The sequence below is a fragment of the Mytilus galloprovincialis genome, chromosome 9, assembly GCF_965363235.1.
Source record: "Mytilus galloprovincialis chromosome 9, xbMytGall1.hap1.1, whole genome shotgun sequence".
NCBI lineage: Eukaryota > Metazoa > Mollusca > Bivalvia > Mytilida > Mytilidae > Mytilus > Mytilus galloprovincialis.
In genome coordinates this window covers 72761058-72778693 of record NC_134846.1, presented here as the reverse complement: position 1 = coordinate 72778693, position 17636 = coordinate 72761058, and the positions used below count along the sequence as shown (strand labels likewise).

The 17636-nt window shown below is 30.7% G+C and overlaps 1 protein-coding gene across 1 annotated transcript; it reads right to left on the bottom strand.

The window, feature by feature from the left end:
* Positions 1-575: 575 nt before the first annotated feature.
* Positions 576-17252, bottom strand: LOC143045871 (growth factor receptor-bound protein 2-like). Its single transcript, XM_076218691.1, has 5 exons — positions 17135-17252; positions 12638-12735; positions 11463-11603; positions 7325-7490; positions 576-3071 (listed from the first exon to the last, which is right to left on the bottom strand). Exons 1-5 carry the CDS (start codon positions 17210-17212, stop codon positions 2898-2900), a joined length of 657 nt encoding a protein of 218 aa, XP_076074806.1. The 5' UTR covers positions 17213-17252; the 3' UTR covers positions 576-2897.
* Between the last annotated feature and the right edge of the window lie 384 nt (positions 17253-17636).

The window sequence follows — 17636 nt, the reverse complement described above, 5'->3', positions numbered from 1 at the left end:
GACCATTTCAGTCATGTGACTTATTTGTAAATCTTACTTTGCTGAACATTATTGCTGTTTACTGTTTATCTCTATCTATAATAATATTCAAGATAATAACCAAAAACAGCAAAATTTCCTTAAAATTACTAATTCAGGGGCAGCAACCCAACAACGGGTTATCCGATTCATCTGAAAATTTCAGGGCAGATAGATCTTCACCTGTTTAACAATTCTACCCTATGTCAGATTTGCTCTAAATGCTTTGGTTTTTGAGTTATGAGCCAAAAACTGCATTTTACCCCTATGTTCTATTTTTAGCCATGGCGGCCATCTTGGATGGTTGGCCGGGTCACCGGACACATTTTTTAAACTAGGTACCCCAATAATGATTGTGGCCAAGTTTGGTTTAATTTGGCCCAGTAGTTTCAGAGAAGAAGATTTTTGTAAAAGTTAACGACGACGACGGACGACGGACGACGGACGACGGACGACGACGGACGCCGGACGCCAAGTGATGAGAAAAGCTCACTTGGCCTTTTAGGCCAGGTGAGCTAAAAATAGTTAAGATGTGCAATGAAAGATGACTTATTTAAAAAAAAAATCCTTTCTCTGTCCAAAATCAGTCTTCTTATACAATGGTCCGAACACTTATTCCTTATACATGAATAATCATGGTTGAATGAGGGTTTTTATCACTAGCAAAAACAGTTCTACTGATAAAATGGTCTGGGTGCTTATCTATAGTCATGACAAATCAGGGTTGCTCAAAGGTTTTTTTTTTCTCAAGTATAAAACAGTTTTACTAATATAATGGTCTGAGCCCTTATTCCAATTTTCATGAATAATCTGGGTTGCTTGAAGGTTTTTTCTTCTCTAGCAGTTCTACTTATAGCATAGTCTAAGTGCTTTTTCCATATACATTACTAATCATGGTTGCTTGAAGGTTTGTTTTATTTTGTACAATGTAAGTCCCAAAGCCAATATCTTAATTTGAAGAGTCCTCCATTTAAATGACCAGAACTGACAAATTCTGATGTCAATATAAAACAGAAGTGTTATGCTTGTCCAGACAAGTTGCAGGGATCCCAGGTTTCAAATTGAGGTAAAGTTCAATTTAGTCCTACTTTGATAATGCTTATTAATAAAAGAAAAAAGCTGTTAAAACCTGGAAAAGCTTTGCTTTTCATGCCAATATTTTATTAATTTTTAGTATCAATATAGAGTGTGTTTATTCCTGGAAAAGCTTTGCTTTTCATGCCATATTTTAAAAAAAAAATTTAGTATCCTATATAGAGTAAAAGATATATCTTAAATAATACTGTTCAAAGATCCAACTATTTTCAGGAGTCAACATTGGTTAAGACATAGTTTCTAAATAAAACAATAGGAGTTTAACATGTATATTTAAAGTATATAAAAGTTTCAATCATCAATAAACAAAATTTTTTTGGTGAGATTTAGGATTGTCACAAGTCATGCTTTTATATCTGCCACTCTCATGATTTTTTTGTTTGTTTTTTGTTATATTAGTGAAAAGTGACCATTTATTCAAACTGAAAATTTTCTAACCTAAGCATCAAAACTTTGCTTCATGGGAATTAGTATTATAAAATACAAACATACAATTTGTAATATGAAAGAATATTAATCCAGTCATTTCTAAAAAAACTTAATGTTATTTGAAACAAAATTTGAAGTATAATACAGCGAGAACAAAGTGTTTTCCTTAATAAAGATAACTCTCAACTTGTTGATGTTATCAAATTAAACAATGATTAAAAAGTATTCCGTTCAGAATGTGACAACAATGATTGTGACATTAAGTCTCTTTACACTAGATAAAGTTTTCATACAAGCTGAAAGAACTATTGGCACATGTGCAATCTTATGTGTATGTGGCACATTTTTACTATCATTACCTGTCTTGTAACAGGTTGTCATATAAAAGTTACAGTAATTCTGAACATATCTACATTTTAAGTGGACAATAATAAGTACAGTAAAAATGAAGAACTTCTTGACCAAAATTTAGTATCTGTATTGAACATACAAGTATATATGGTACTTTCCTGATATTTGGCCCCAAAAAGTTTAATGGTAAAAAATAAATTGACCATAATTTCAAATTCTAATTGATTAATGTTAAAAATAAAAATACAAACTCTCGATCACTATCTCATCTCATACAAAGGTTGTCATAATTAAAAATAACTGTGACATGGGATATTTTATATAAAAGACTTCCTCCTTCTACATTATTGGTAATGTTGACAAATCAATCTTCTTAAGTCCCCTGATATCCTGCTTCAGAGATACCCTCATGAACTTGTTTCAATTTTGTAAAACAATATATAATATAAATCTATCTATAAAAAGACTGAAACATGTTAAAATTAATTGTTATATCAAAATTAGACTGGGATCCTCTTCTGCATATTGTATTGACCAAAAGAATATACTCAATATAATCCAGTACAAGTTACTATCAGGATGAAAAAAGAAGACATTTAATGCAAATATATTTTTTGAATACCACAAATGCAGATTTGTGTTCAGGATTTTATGTATACGGCAAATTTTAACATATTTGCCATTAATGGATAAAAAATACACTTTTTACCTCAAATACAAATTCTTGTTTGCTTTTAAAAGTATATGGCAAATTTGAACATCTTTGTAATTACTGGATAAAAAATATATTATTAGCAGGTATAAAATTGTACAAGTTTTAGAAACAGAAGGAAGGTATACAATTCTTACCTGCTTCACAAGGAGTACATATAATCTTAAATACTTACAAAGAACATAGAATGTTAGTTCCCACCCAAACTCATAATATCTGTTAACTTTTATTTGTACCATCCATTCAAACATTCAAGTTTTTAATAAAAAATTGTCAATTCTATTTATTAAAACTATGCAATTTTGACATAAGCTGCAGGGAATATTCCTTCTTGTCCATTAACTCGTCCTTTCCACCAATTACAGTCTTCCTCTCCAATTACTTCTATATTATCACCTTTTTTAAATCGAATTTCATCAGCATTTCCTGGTTCAAAATCATATAATGCTCTTGCTATTCTTGCTTGCTGCAATGAATAAAAAATAAGTATTGTGTATAAGTTTCATAACATTTGGTTGAGACAAACTAAAGTTAGAGAACAGAAACCAACTTTGGGACGTACAGATGTACATACATACAGATAAGGGTAAAACTTAAAGTCATAAGAAACCTCAAATCAAAAAGAAAATAATGCATATGTTTTTTTATAACTCAATGGATAGTTTTCATTATAAAACTTATGTACATATACTTTTTTTCTGATGAAAATTCTTTAATTAATTCATATTTAAAAGAAGTTTACTTTATTTTAATTGCTATCTTCCAGGAAGCAATTCCCTTGACATATTTTCCATATGCAAAGTGACCTCAGTGTGACCCATCTTGTAAAAATCCGGTGATCATAATATGCATGGATGTCCTTAAAGTAAACTATTATCTGAATTTACATGTTAAACACGTGCTCAATTTCCATGCTTTTTGTTGATTTTTTTGTCGATTGTTGACAAACAGGTGACAATCGTTAGACTTCGGCTTCAAAACACCAACTTTAATTACCTGCCATATTTTCACAACAACACTGACAGTCAGGGGTACTACTTGTACAAGTGTATTTTATTTACTTGAAGAAGTAAAAAAATATATACACATATACATGTAAGTAAATAAATAATGTTTGAATAATCTCCCCTTAATTTTCTAAAAAATTTACTTGTATAAGTAAATTTTTCTTACAATCCCACAAAAATCCTCAAGTTTTGAGATATAAAATCATGTCTTTAATGATTTTTCCCAGGTTTGCTCAAATTTTTTCATTAAAGTTCAATGTTTCATCTCATTAATTCATCAAAGAAACTGATTGAGCAAAGATCTTAAATATTTGCGCAAGGCAATCAAAAATTGCTCCTTTGGGGCTTGTAAATGAGCAGTGTTATGAAGATAACAGACAAATGGGATTTTCATTGTCCATGAAATTACACTTAAATGAATAGTAAAGACATCTGTAAAGGGTACACAATTTAAAATTCTATTAGAGCAAAGAAATCTGAAGAATTCAAGAAAAGAAGAAAGGATGATTTTTTTACTTATACAAGTAAAAAATTCTGAATGCCTAAGGGACATAACTAAGCCAATTTTTTTTTTTATCTATACAAGTAAATAAAATACACTTGTACAAGTAGTACCCCTGATTGACTGACCGATTGAAAAAAAAATTGACGATTATACGAAATTTACACGAAAAAAATGATAAATTCATGCACAGAAGACTAAGTTTATGATGTTTGTATGCATTGGTTCAAGAATTGGAAGAACATTATTTTTCACCAGTCACTCGTTTCTTATGACTTTAATGCCCCTCTGCTACGACAGGGGCATACAAAAAATTGATCATCAAAGCCAATGGAATGTTCAATGTTATAGATAAAAAACAAATTTTACACAACCAGTAAGAAAGAATACTTGTTTTTGTTCAGTGTTGAAGATTCATTGTGACTTTGAGATGAAGAACAGCAATAATAGCGTTGTCCCTTTGTTTTTTGTGTGTTTTTGTTGTTTTGCATTAACTGATTTTGTGTTACGGATGGATATTTATTCCATATCCATTGTTTTACTATTATTTACCTGACGGTTTTTGATTCAATTGTAATTATTCTGCTCCTTGTGAGCATTTTGATTAGCAAATAAAGTATCTGTATCTTATAAGTAATAACTTCATTTTGAAGTACTAAATATTATCAATGCAAACTGATTTCGATCAATGTAGGTTTCACAGAACTTAACCTCTGACCTTGGACATAACTGATGAACAAACTCACTTTCTCTTTAACAGAAATGATAACATTATCATTATATTACGATCTTCTCACAATGATAAAATAAAGTTACTCGGTAAATGCTTTGTCACACTTATCTTACAAATCTAGATTAACTGTGAAAGTTCAAGTTCATATCTTTATTGTTCATTCATGAAGCTCTTTAAATTGGATTTTAAATCCTATGTCAACTAGGAAGCTATTTTCAATCAGGAAGTATAAATGATATGTAAATAAATACACTATGGTAATACCTGGATTAAATCCATGTAGGTTCTTACAATTTTCTATTTATAGAAATTGCATATCACGATTTTTATCAATGAAGATTTTGAATGGCTATCTATTTTTATAAATCAGGAAATATTGACATTCAATCAACACACCCTCAAGTGAAGTAAAGAGTGGGTGACCCCTGCCAAATGGATGTGTAGACTTTACAATTAATTCTATAGATCACACGTAATTCACAAATTACTTATAGTTTTTAAGAAAATATATAACAAACATAGTGAACAATGAAATTGACTCAGATATATATTACACCACTCAAACAGACATGAAGACCTCACATCTGTTCTACAAATCAAATATAGCTAGCCTATTAAAACTTAATGTTGAATCATGAATCATGGGATCAAGATCTGGTGACCCATTTCAAATTTAAAGGTGAAATGTTCTACAGACCAAATATAGTTGAAGCATTATTTTATAGTAACTGCAAATCTGACTTAAATCATGAGAACTATTAGGTTATCAATGAGGCATTAAAGTACAGGAAATACTACAAGTAGTACTGTAGTAGGTCAAGTATCAGTTCATCATTACATCAGTTTCTATGTAACAATAATTATATACGTTATCATTTAGTAATGGAGAAACAAACTTATCATTAAAACTTGACATTGATCAATGAACCTCAAACAAAAAAAAGATCAAAGTCATGTCGTAAAATTAACCAATGGGCATGAACACTTAATAATGATTCTATAATTCAAAATGTAGTTTACCTAATACCTTTTTATATCGTTAGAAAAAAGGGAAATTTCGGACTGTCTCTGCTTGTAAATATGCACGAGTCAATTTCCACATACAGATGCAGGATTCACTGTTTTGTGATTATAAGCATTGTGTGTAAGTTTCATATTATTTGGTTCAGGCAAACTAAATTTAGAGAATGAAAAGGACTGATTTAGCAATTTTTCAATATATAAAGGGCATAACTCAAGAATGTTTAAAGTAAAGCCACTAGTTTTTTATTTGGTCTGTATTTTGTCGAAACGTTTTATAAAATTTGGTTGAGGCAAAACTAAAGTTAGAGAATGGAAATGATAATTTCAGCAATTTTTCCACTTGTAAAGGGCCATAACTCTAGAACAGTAAAAGTGACACCACCAAAATTCTTGATCTATGTTTGTTGTTAATAAACATTATGTATAAGTTTTATAACATTTGACTGAGGCAAACTATAATTGGAGAACAGAAACCAACGTATACAGACATGGATACAACTTAATGCCCCCTCAGCTATGGCTGGGGCATAAGAATATCAAGATAGAAAAGTTAGTAAGGGTTTCGCGGAGCCCAGTGTCTCACCTATTTTTGCTGTCAATCGCAGGCTCAACAAAAATTTTAAAAACTTTTACCTCAGAGTGAATATATTGTTTCCTGGCAGAAAAACTAAGTTCATTTACAGATAAATTAAAGATAAATTGGATTTTTTTTTAACAAAATTTACTTTTGGTTTCTATCTTATGATCATAAACAAGCTTCTCTCTAAGTTTGGTACAAATCCAGGATAGTTTAAGAAAGTAATTGAAATTTTAAAAACTTTAACCACAGAGTTAAGTAATGTTTCCCAGCAGAAAACTAAGTCCATTTATAAGTTAAATACGAAAAAAATGGATTTTTTTTTACAAAATTTACTTCTGGATACTATCTTATGATCATGTACAAGCTTATGTCCAAGTTTGGTAGAAATACAGGATAGTTTGAGAAAATTATTAAAATTTCAAAAACTTTAACCACAGAGTGAATATTTGTGGACTCCGCCGCTGACAGAATGTAGGATATGTCTCGCTTTTTCGACTAAAGTCGAAGGCTCTACAAAAATGTCTGCTGACAGATTTATGTGTGGCCCCAAATTAGTCAAACGCTTTTATGAATTAGATTCATTTTATTTCATATGCATGGACAATAACTTTGTCACAGGAAGACTTTTGTGGTATATTTGAATGCTGCATGTATACAAATCCAGTGGCGGATCCAGAAATTTTCATAAGTGGGGGGCCACTGACTGCCTTAGAGGGGGCCCCTCCAGTCATGCTTCAGTGATTCCCTATATAAACAACCCAATTTTTTCCAGAAAAGGGGAGAGGGGCTGACCCCCTTAAATCTGCCTCAGAAAACTTAATTTCACAAGTCAAATCTACTATTAACAAAGAAAGACCCCTTTTCTAATACATACCTGTTCATGTATCATATCTTTTAAAACAACTGTCTGTGTCCGACTAACTGATGCTTGTCTGTGATATTCTATAAGCTCATTTATTGAATTAAATTTGACAACCCACAGAAAGAATTTTCCCTCTCTGTCTCTTAAAATTTTATAATGTTGCACACTATCGCCAAATCTGAAATGCAAAGAGAATGATATACATGTAATTTGATCAAAATTCAAAATAGTCTATTCTGTGATAGTTATTTTATAGCATGTAATTCTTACTTTTTCTGTTTAACTAATCACTCAAAATGCTTGACTTTAATTTTCTATAGTATTGTAATTTGTAAATGAGTAATTTTGTTTTAGGGTTGTGTATTGCCTTTTTTTTAAGATGCTATTCTTATTTTTTATGAGACAGTAATTTTGCTTTATAGTTGTTTATTGATTTTTTAGCATTTACAATTGTGAATAAAAAACCTAATGGCATTTTTCTACATATTTGACTAAAACAGTCCTTCATTCTGCATACATGTATCATTATATAAATGACTATGCTTTTATAAAATGTACATGACAAAATTACACTTACACCAAACAATAAACATATATATCATTATTAAAATTCTTATTTACATATGCATATTAAAATATATAGATATATGTACTAATATGTTCAATGTGTATAACATCTACATTAATATAAATAATCACTTTTATGAAGACATAGGACAAGTTTGTAAAAGGATACACAATGCACAAAATTTAAATGTCTTTAATGGACACCACCAAAAAAATTTGTAGAAAAGAATATTAAATTATGGTAAGTTACACAAGGTAAAATAAGGACCCAAGAAGGTGGACAGGGGGGCCTTTTTACTTTGTTCTTCATTTTTTTTTACATTTTTCTCTATTTTGCCTACTATTCTCTATCATCTATTTTGTTTGCTTATTTTTTTCTCTATTTTTTTTGTTCGGTGTTTTTCTCTATTCTGTATATCCCATACAGATCCTCAATCATTCATCATTTAAAATTCTAAAATTATTAAAGTTATACAAATTAAGTATCATTAGGCCAGAATTTTTTAATTTGTTGGTTTACGGATCCTCCGACCCGATTTTGCCGATTTCCAGAATAAAAATAAAATTCACTTTTCATGCTTTTTTATTCCCGCCGACCCTACCAAATATATTATCCCTGAAAAATAATTAAAATATTCTTTTTTTTATGAAATGAAAAGCATTTATCGCTATCAAAATTGATAACACTTTTTGTAGTGAAAAAATAAAACTTCCAGTTTACGTTTCTAAAAATAGACAAATCAATAGTAATTATAACTGACCTTGAAATGTCGTTTGCGGAAATAATTTTGCGAAACGAAACCTGTGTTTAAAACCAATTACACAATAAGTTCGTTTCCCTTATTTGTTATCAGTCCGTAAGATGCATCTTCTGATAGAAATAGACTTGTCCAAATGTGGACAGGTGGAAGACGTCAATTTAGGGTACTGGATATTAAATAATCATTTGGAATTTTCTTGTTTCATAGATAATAAAAAAAACCAGATGCTCCGCAGGGCGTAGCTTTATACGACCGCAGAGGTTGAACACTGAACGGTTGGGGCAAGTATGGACACAACATTCAAGCTGGATTCAGCTCTAAATTTGGATTGTGATTAAATAGTTGACACAGCATAGGTTTCTGACACAGAATGAATGTGTTCTAATGAACTTAAAATTTTTGTTTTCTCTTAGAGCAATTCACTATGCTGTTGAATATTAATCCTCTCAAAACAAGAATGTGTCCTCAGTACACGAATGCCCCACTCGCACTATCATTTTCCATGTTCAGTGGACCGTGAAATTGGGGTAAAAACTCTAATTTGGCATTAAAATTAGAAAGATCACATCATAGGGGACATGTGTACTAAGTTTGAAGTCGATTGGACTTAAACTTCATCAAAAACTACCTTGACCAAAAACTCTACTATCGTAGGTGGGGCATAAAAATGTTTGAAGAAATTTTCTTTTTTATTTATGAAATTTCAAATGAGAAAAATTGAACCCAATTTTTTTAATCACATCCCCCTTTCCCTTATTCCAAAACTAATCTCAATTAAAATTTCGAATGGAGTTTGCAACAATAACTACTCATTTAAATACATCATAAAATATTAAGATGTAAAAAAAACTGCTTGTTATCACTGAATGTTATTTATTATAATTTATCAGTTGGTAGTAAAAAGTGAATATACATTGTATATTGTATATAACAAAGATTTAAGTTGATTCTGGACAAAGAAAGATAACTCCAATTAAAAAAAAATCTTGCTATTGCACAATATTTTGCAATTAGATATTTCTTGCTTACTATTCTGGACAAAGAAAGATAACTCTAATTAAAAAAAAATTTGCTATTTCACAATATTGTGCAATTAGATATTTCTTGCCATTGCGCAATACTGTGCAATTGAAAAGACTTGCTATTGCACAATACTTAATATAATAATTTTAGATCCTGATTTGGACCAACTTGAAAACTGGGCCCATAATAAAAAATCTAAGTACATTTTTGGATTCAGCATATCAAAGAACCCCAAGATTTCAATTTTTGTTGAAATCAGACTAAGTTTAATTTTGGACCCTTTGGACTTTAGTGTAGACCAATTTGAAAACAGGACCAAAAATGAAGAATCTACATACACAGTAAGATTTGGTATATCAAAGAACCCCATTTATTCAATTTTTGATGAAATCAAACAAAGTTTAATTTTGGACCCCGATTTGGACCAACTTGAAAACTGGGCCAATAATCAAGAATCTAAGTACATTTTTAGATTCAGCATATCAAAGAACCTAACTGATTCATTTTTTGTCAAAATCAAACTAAGTTTAATTTTGGACCCTTTGGACCTTAATGTAGACCAATTTGAAAACGGGACCAAAAGTTAAGAATCTACATACACAGTCATGACAGTTAGATTCGGCATATCAAAGAACCCCAATTATTCAATTTTGATGAAATCAAACAAATGATAATTTTGGACCCTTTGGGCCCCTTATTCTGTTGGGACCAAAACTCCCAAAATCAATACCAACCTTCCTTTTATGGTCATAAACCTTGTGTTTAAATTTCATAGATTTCTATTTACTTATACTAACGTTATGGTGCGAAAACCAAGAAAAATGCTTATTTGGGTCCCTTTTTGGCCCCTAATTCCTAAACTGTTGAAACCTAAACTCCCAAAATCAATCCCAAACGTTCTTTTGTGGTCATAAACCTTGTGTCAAAATTTCATAGATTTCTATTAACTTAAACTAAAGTTATAGTGCGAAAACCAAGAAAATGCTTATTTGGGCCCTTTTTGGCCCCTAATTCCTAAAATGTTGGGACCAAAACTCCCAAAATCAATACCAACCTTCCTTTTGTGGTCATAAACCTTGTGTTAAAATTTCATAGATTTCCATTCACTTTTACTAAAGTTAGAGTGCGAAAACTAAAAGTATTCGGACGCCGGACGACGACGTATTCGGACGACGACGACGACGCCAACGTGATAGCAATATACGACGAAAAATTTTTCAAATTTTGCGGTCGTATAAAAATCGTTCATTTCGATAAAAAACAGGAATGCATGACAACAGATTAACCCGATATAATTTCTCTTTTCAGTGGACGAGTCTATTACGTTTGTTGACACGTATGTTGGAACTTATTTTCGTACGACGTTTTTACTTTTTTTTTCTTTATCAGTTTTCGTGCTTGAAGATCATAATTCACCAAGTTTTCTGGAATTGATTAAGAGCTACGCCTTTCCTCTTTGTCCGTGCACCCCCTTTTTGTTTACGGGAAATTATTAGAATCTCATGCAATGTTTATGACAGCTTATTTCATTGAACTTAAAATTTAAGAAATGATGACAAAATAGCGAAACAAACATATTGTTAGGAAGATAAAATATATATTTATTTTGCCATATTTTTATGTCTTGAAAGATATTTTTTTTCTCTTTTTTTCGTGACCGACCTACTCGACTTTTTCATGGGTAAAATCTGTAAACCAACAAATTAAAAAACCCTGGCCTTATAAGGTAGGAGGTAAACCTAACCCCTTGAGTAAAATAATTCATCTAAAACATATTAAAGTAATGACAGATACAGTACTTGACAGATATAGAAAAGTCTCCTGGTGATGTTTCACTCGGCCGTACTAGGAAAGCACCGTCAGGTTGTATATAATTGGCACCACTTTTAACAAGTAATTTTTTCTCTGATTCCTCTCTTGATATCTTTGGAACATACCACCTGTTAAATAAAATTCATCTATTTCAAGCTTTATTCATACTACTAAAATTAAAAATTTTACACGTTTTTATCTTAAAACAAAGCATTCCAATACTCAGATTCTTATAATTGACTAGCCATTATTGTCTAAAATCACCATAGTTGAAAATTTTATCATTGTGTCAGCTTTCAAGTGTTCATGAATTGGCAAGGCCAACATAATTGAGTTTGACCGTTAAATACCCAAAAAATTACAGCCACTTCACTAGAATTTGTGTTGGTGTTGCCTGTTTAAAATGTTTTATACTTGGTGTGCACATAAATGTAAATGTATTCTAAACGGAGAAGTGTTGAACATAAACTCAACTATTCAGCATTAACAAACTACCCCTGGTAACATTTTCATTAACTGATTTCACAGAATTGTCTCAATCCATCTTGTGTGGGAAAGGATTTGCAATGGCATAGCCTTTGATCCAATGCCCTTGTTAAAATGTAGGTTTAATATTCAAATTATATAAGAATAAAATAATTTGAGTTAAAACAGTGTGCTTAGTGGAGAAGCAGCAAAAATCCAATTTTAATGACCTTTGGTTTGATCCGTCTAGGTATCAAACAAACAACCTTCTGCACTCACAGTGAGGGGTCTGTGTTACAAAAGAGGACATATTTTTTCTAAAAAAATTAATATTATACTATAATTACAGATGTATGTTTCATTATGATACTTTATTCTGATTGGCTAACTGCACATCACGTGTTATTCCGTAAGCAATTGCATTGCTCAATAAAACTTTTCATTCATGATTATACGTGGTCCCACAATAAAGTGCACAGGTGAATTAAATAAAACAATAATAAAATTTGTGTTTTCATGATCATTGCTAAAAATATGTAATTATAAGTATTGAATGCTTCTTTTTGTAACTTCATAGGGTTGTAAAAGCGTTGATTGTGCGCACATTTTTAGTATGTACTTCAGTCAACGCTTTTACACCCCAATGAAGTTACAAAAAGAAGCATTGAATTCTTAAATAAGTTGGATAAATACTTACGGATTTGGTTTCATTGTAATATAATTTGATGGTACAAATCCACTTTTACCACTAAGTTCTGCCTTGTACCAATTTTCATCTTCTTCTTTATTGATAACCTGAAAAAAATTTAACTGCTTGTTACAAAAATCCTTCTTAACATTAATTACAGTCATGACAAGAAAAGCGATAAATATAAAATGTATAATTATCTATTGCCAGACTACAGGGTCAATTTATGTCTGCAACCATAGCCAACACCAATTTCTTTCAATCAATTCTTGTAAGGCTATGCTACACTGTACCAAAATTCTCTGAATAATGCAAGCTCATCATGACCCATTTTCCAATATTAAATGTCATGCCACATAAAATTATGACATTATAAAAATTTTCTGAAGAAAAAATCGAATGTACAGTACAAATTTTGAGAAAGGCTTCCCAAACTCCAAACACCAAGTTTTTTCTTGGTGTAACACCAGGAAACGCCAACATCCCTCCCTAAATTCTCGGAGAAATTTGGGAGTATTCCCTCCGACTTCTGCGTAAATTTGTTACCTTTTGTTTAATGTATTAGCGACATCTCTCCCAGTACGGTGTGACGCGATTTAAAAGCAAACCATTATGGTTAATTCTTTCAATTACACTGTACATTTAAAAATAGTTTTATTAAAAAAAAAAATATTTGATTTTTACCTGGGTTTTTTTCTGGTCAGTAATTTAATATTTAATTTACAAAAGATATATACTTGTGTAAATATAAACAGAGACTTATGCTGAATAAATGTGGCCAGTTTAAAGAAAATAACATGTCTCAAAGTTTTGTATACAAGTAAAAAAGAAAATATTATTCACTATTCTTTATGAAAAGTCCACATCATTTTCATTTTACGATTACATAATTGCTTGAAACAAATAAAAGATTTAAAAGCAGAATGTTTTTATTAATTCTTTCAATTGCATTAAAGTTTTATAACAAAAACTATACTTGATTTTTACCTTGTTTAAGTTCATCAGTAAATTATTTTATTTACGAAAAGAGACACTTGTGTAAAAATAAATGGAAACTAACGCTGAATATGAAATGTGACAAGTTTAAAGAAAATTGTGTGTCTCAAAATTTGTATATTCACAATGAATGTAAACTTTTGTGTTGTATAAACTAAAATAAAAGACAGTGATTTTTAAATATTTTCAAAGAAATTAATTGCCGTACACATCTCAGTGATCAACAGTGCATGGTTGAACTTTGAACTTGACTTCGCTTTCAATATTGAATGCTAAAAATAGTAACATCAATTTTGTTCACGAGATTTTTATTTGACGGGAAATATTATCACGTAACAGTTAACCCAGGTGACCTTTCTGGATGACCGCGGGGAAATTCATTCAGGGTTTAAATTTGCTTTGGAATGATTGACATTTGTATGCCTAAAAGATTGAGGGTCTAGAAGGTCCTTTTACAATTGATTAACCGGAATCAAAATATAAATTAATCCTTTTCTGAATAAATGAACACCAGCCTTTTATTTTTACGGTTCTCAGTCAACAAAGCACATAAACCTGGTCATTATTTATACGTCCATGGTCAACAATATACATTAATGGTAGATGAAATTCTTTTTTTATTTGGCCAAGGACTTTAAACAAGCAATAAAATATGGATTGCGCCCATCCAATTTTATTTTAAATAATAAAGGATCAATAACAGATCATAACAGAGATAAACAACACATGATTTTTTTCTTCATATAATTAATTAGGTGTGATTATTGTGTTGTCTCTGGGCAGGGAATGACTCTCAGTGTTGTGTTTTTATGAATATAGGGCACATTGCATACAAAACCTTTTTCCATTCGTTCAACAGAGTTGTAACTTTAGTTTCTATTCTGAATTCAAATATTTCAAGTCGGTAAATACTTATCTACCGAGGTAGTGAAACATAATATTTTACATTGCAAAATAAATTGAAAGTACATGTAACAGAGTTCATTTGTTGATCTGATAAATTAACTCTTGGGTTTAGATTGGACAAATTACCATAAAACCATCATTTTGTTTTAAGCCAGTTGATATTTATATTTTGAACAATTGATGAACCGGATATTGCTCACTGAGTAGGCCATAAAAGATTCTAATTGTGGTAAAATTGTCTTTGTTGAAAAAACAAAAATTATGACCTGACCGGATTATAATAAAAATACAAAATAAGTCTTTTATTCGTATTTTTGTACGTTTGTACATTTTATTTCAAATGACAATGACATGGGGCAAATACATACAAGAATAATTATATTTTTGAATGAAAATGTCATATTTTTATCTGTCAAAGAAAGGAAATTTTCTTTTAAAAGAAGGACTATAACTGAAGATACAGGGCCAAAATATATTTCCTGGAAGTACAAATGATATGCTAATGCTGCATACCACACACCTTATTTACCTTCCAACAGTTTTCCAGCTAGGATTTCAAAAGGGCAGAGTGTCAATCCTGAAAACGGACATTTTATGCATGATTTGATTATATGAGAAAAGGCAAGTTTTAATAAAGTTTAATACATGTATTTAATAAACAAAAACATTGTTTTTATTCATTGAATCACTGGTAATATATAAATATATATACAAGTACAACATGATTAGCCCAGATAAAACTCTGTCTACTTTTTATGCTGAAAAACTATTCAATCACCTTGTCACACAACATGCACAAGTTTTTAAAACAATGGTAGTCACAGTTCATCTTTACATGTATATGCAGTATGTTTTGCAGGGTTTCCAGGTGCTTCCTTTTGTTTCTAAGGTCACACTTTACAAGTTTTATCAGGGAAAGACTAAATGCACAATGTAGGATATAGTGAACTGTGAAAATTTGTATTAATAATAAAGAATACAGAAAAAGATGACAAAGGTACCCTACCCACTTTGCTACAAACACCCTCTTTAACTTTTCCCATAATTCAAAAGACCTAAACATTTAAAATTCTATATTGTATATCAAAATTTGTAAAGCATTACAAGAACATTTTCAAATAATCGCACAAAAACCTTTTAACCCATTTATATTACACGTACATCTTAGGTTGGGATGACATTCCTTTACTGAGAGAAAACTGGATATATCAAGAAAACTAAGTTTTTTTTGTTGTAAAAGAGAAGAGACCTGAAGGGAAACAACACTCTGCACTGTTTATGTACGCAGTATTGGCTGACTTGCCAAAGGTCAGCAATTGGGAGAAGTCAGAGTGCAGCTATACAAATGTTTCATAACATTTGGTTAAGGCAAACTTGTTAGAAAACGTAAACCAATATCAGGATGTACAGAGTACAGATGGATAAAGGTAAAACTTAATGACCCATTCAGTATGGTAAGGTCATAATAATGATAGGCTTGAATTTTAATATTGATAAGTGACAAAACACAAAAGGTTAACAAACCTGTACATGTTCACAAACTCATCCTACTGATAATTGGCAACACATAAAATACTGGACATTTACAATATGTTTTGATATTCATGATATTTTCCACATTCAAATTAAAATGATATATAAAACAAGAATGTGTCAATAGTACATGGAGGCCCAGTGGACTATCATTTTCTATGTTTAGTGGACATTAAAATAGGGTCAAAACTCTAATTTGGCATTAAAATTAGAAAGATCATATATCATAGGGAACAAGTGTACTAAGTTTCAAGTTGATTGGACTTCAACCTCATCAAAAACTACTTTTACCAAAATTTTAACCTGAAGCGGTACAGATGGACAAATGAACTGATCTGACCATATACATGATATATGAGGGTATTAATGCCCTTTACCGTCAAACGTCCTTTTTGGCTACCGTAAGCCTCAAATTGCTTAAAATTTTACAGTGATTTGTCAAAATAACCTTATCGTGACTTGTCAGAGGTCTAAAATAATTGTCGTTAGTGTCATTTCAGGAAAAAATTACTGTGATGCGTCAAAATCAATCTATTATTTTATTGTCTCATATAGATCGAATAAATTTTGGTTACCAAATCAGCAGTATTTCACTGACTTTGTAAATAGTTTTAGTGTAATTTCCGTGAGTTTTGAGTAGTTATTAGAGTACCCAAATAGTTTTAGTGTAATTTCCGTGAGTTTTGAGTAGTTATTAGAGTACCCAAATAGTGGGTCTAAATAAGTGATACCCCCACTGTGTGAGTGGTCTCAACCAGTTATAAAGGCTGTTGTTTTGATCAAACAAAAACATTAGAATTAGCAAATGTGTTACTAAGAAAATGTCAGATTTCCAATTAAATTTTGATGGCGTGAATAAAACATTCGATTGCTTTCAAATCATATTAATTATATTTAAATCTATCATATCATACACGATTTTATACAGGAAGTGTTGATCAGACAGTCAAAACAGAAAGTTCTGGCAAGACACGCCTTCATGCATGTTTTGGGATGAATTTGTCATCTTTAAGAAATGTAACCTACTTCACAGATTACACACTTCATTTATGAAACATTATATTGATATACCTTCAATATATCGTCCTTTTCAAAGCTTAATTCGTCCTGAGCAGTTGCAGAAAACTTGTGTTTTGCTACAGCCTCCATCTTGGAGGATTACCGTTATGTGCGCTATTCATCCGCAAAATACCAAATAAAGAAGACATTTAAAATAGCCTTAATGCCTTTTATCCGGTTCGAATCTGTCTAGATTTTGTAAATATTACACTTTATTTTATTTTTACAAACTAGTATACTACAAAAATTATATAACAGGATCAGAAATATTGAACTACTTTTTGTGCCCATGAATTTTTCAATGTGTATTAAATTTAATTACTTCCTGTTACTGATGTACATATCAATACAGATGAGTCGAGCATGCCGATGAGAGCGGACGTGAAAATTTTTGCAGAGACAATCGTTCAACATCTTTGAAATTGTTTTGTCAAATTGAATTCATGGATAAATATTATTATCCTTACATCGTATATTTTATGATTTGGATTATATTTTTTTTTTGTTGAGAAAG

Excerpts from the sequence above, each read along its gene's own strand:
- LOC143045871 (XM_076218691.1), bottom strand. The coding sequence starts at position 17,212 with ATGGAGGCTGTAGCAAAACACAAGTTTTCTGCAACTGCTCAGGACGAA. Across the intron at positions 12,736-17,134 it reads AAAAGGACGATATATTGAAG|GTTATCAATAAAGAAGAAGA; the intron begins GTATATCAATAT and ends AATTTTTTTCAG. Across the intron at positions 7,491-11,462 it reads GACTTTTCTATATCTGTCAA|ATTTGGCGATAGTGTGCAAC; the intron begins GTACTGTATCTG and ends TTTGCATTTCAG.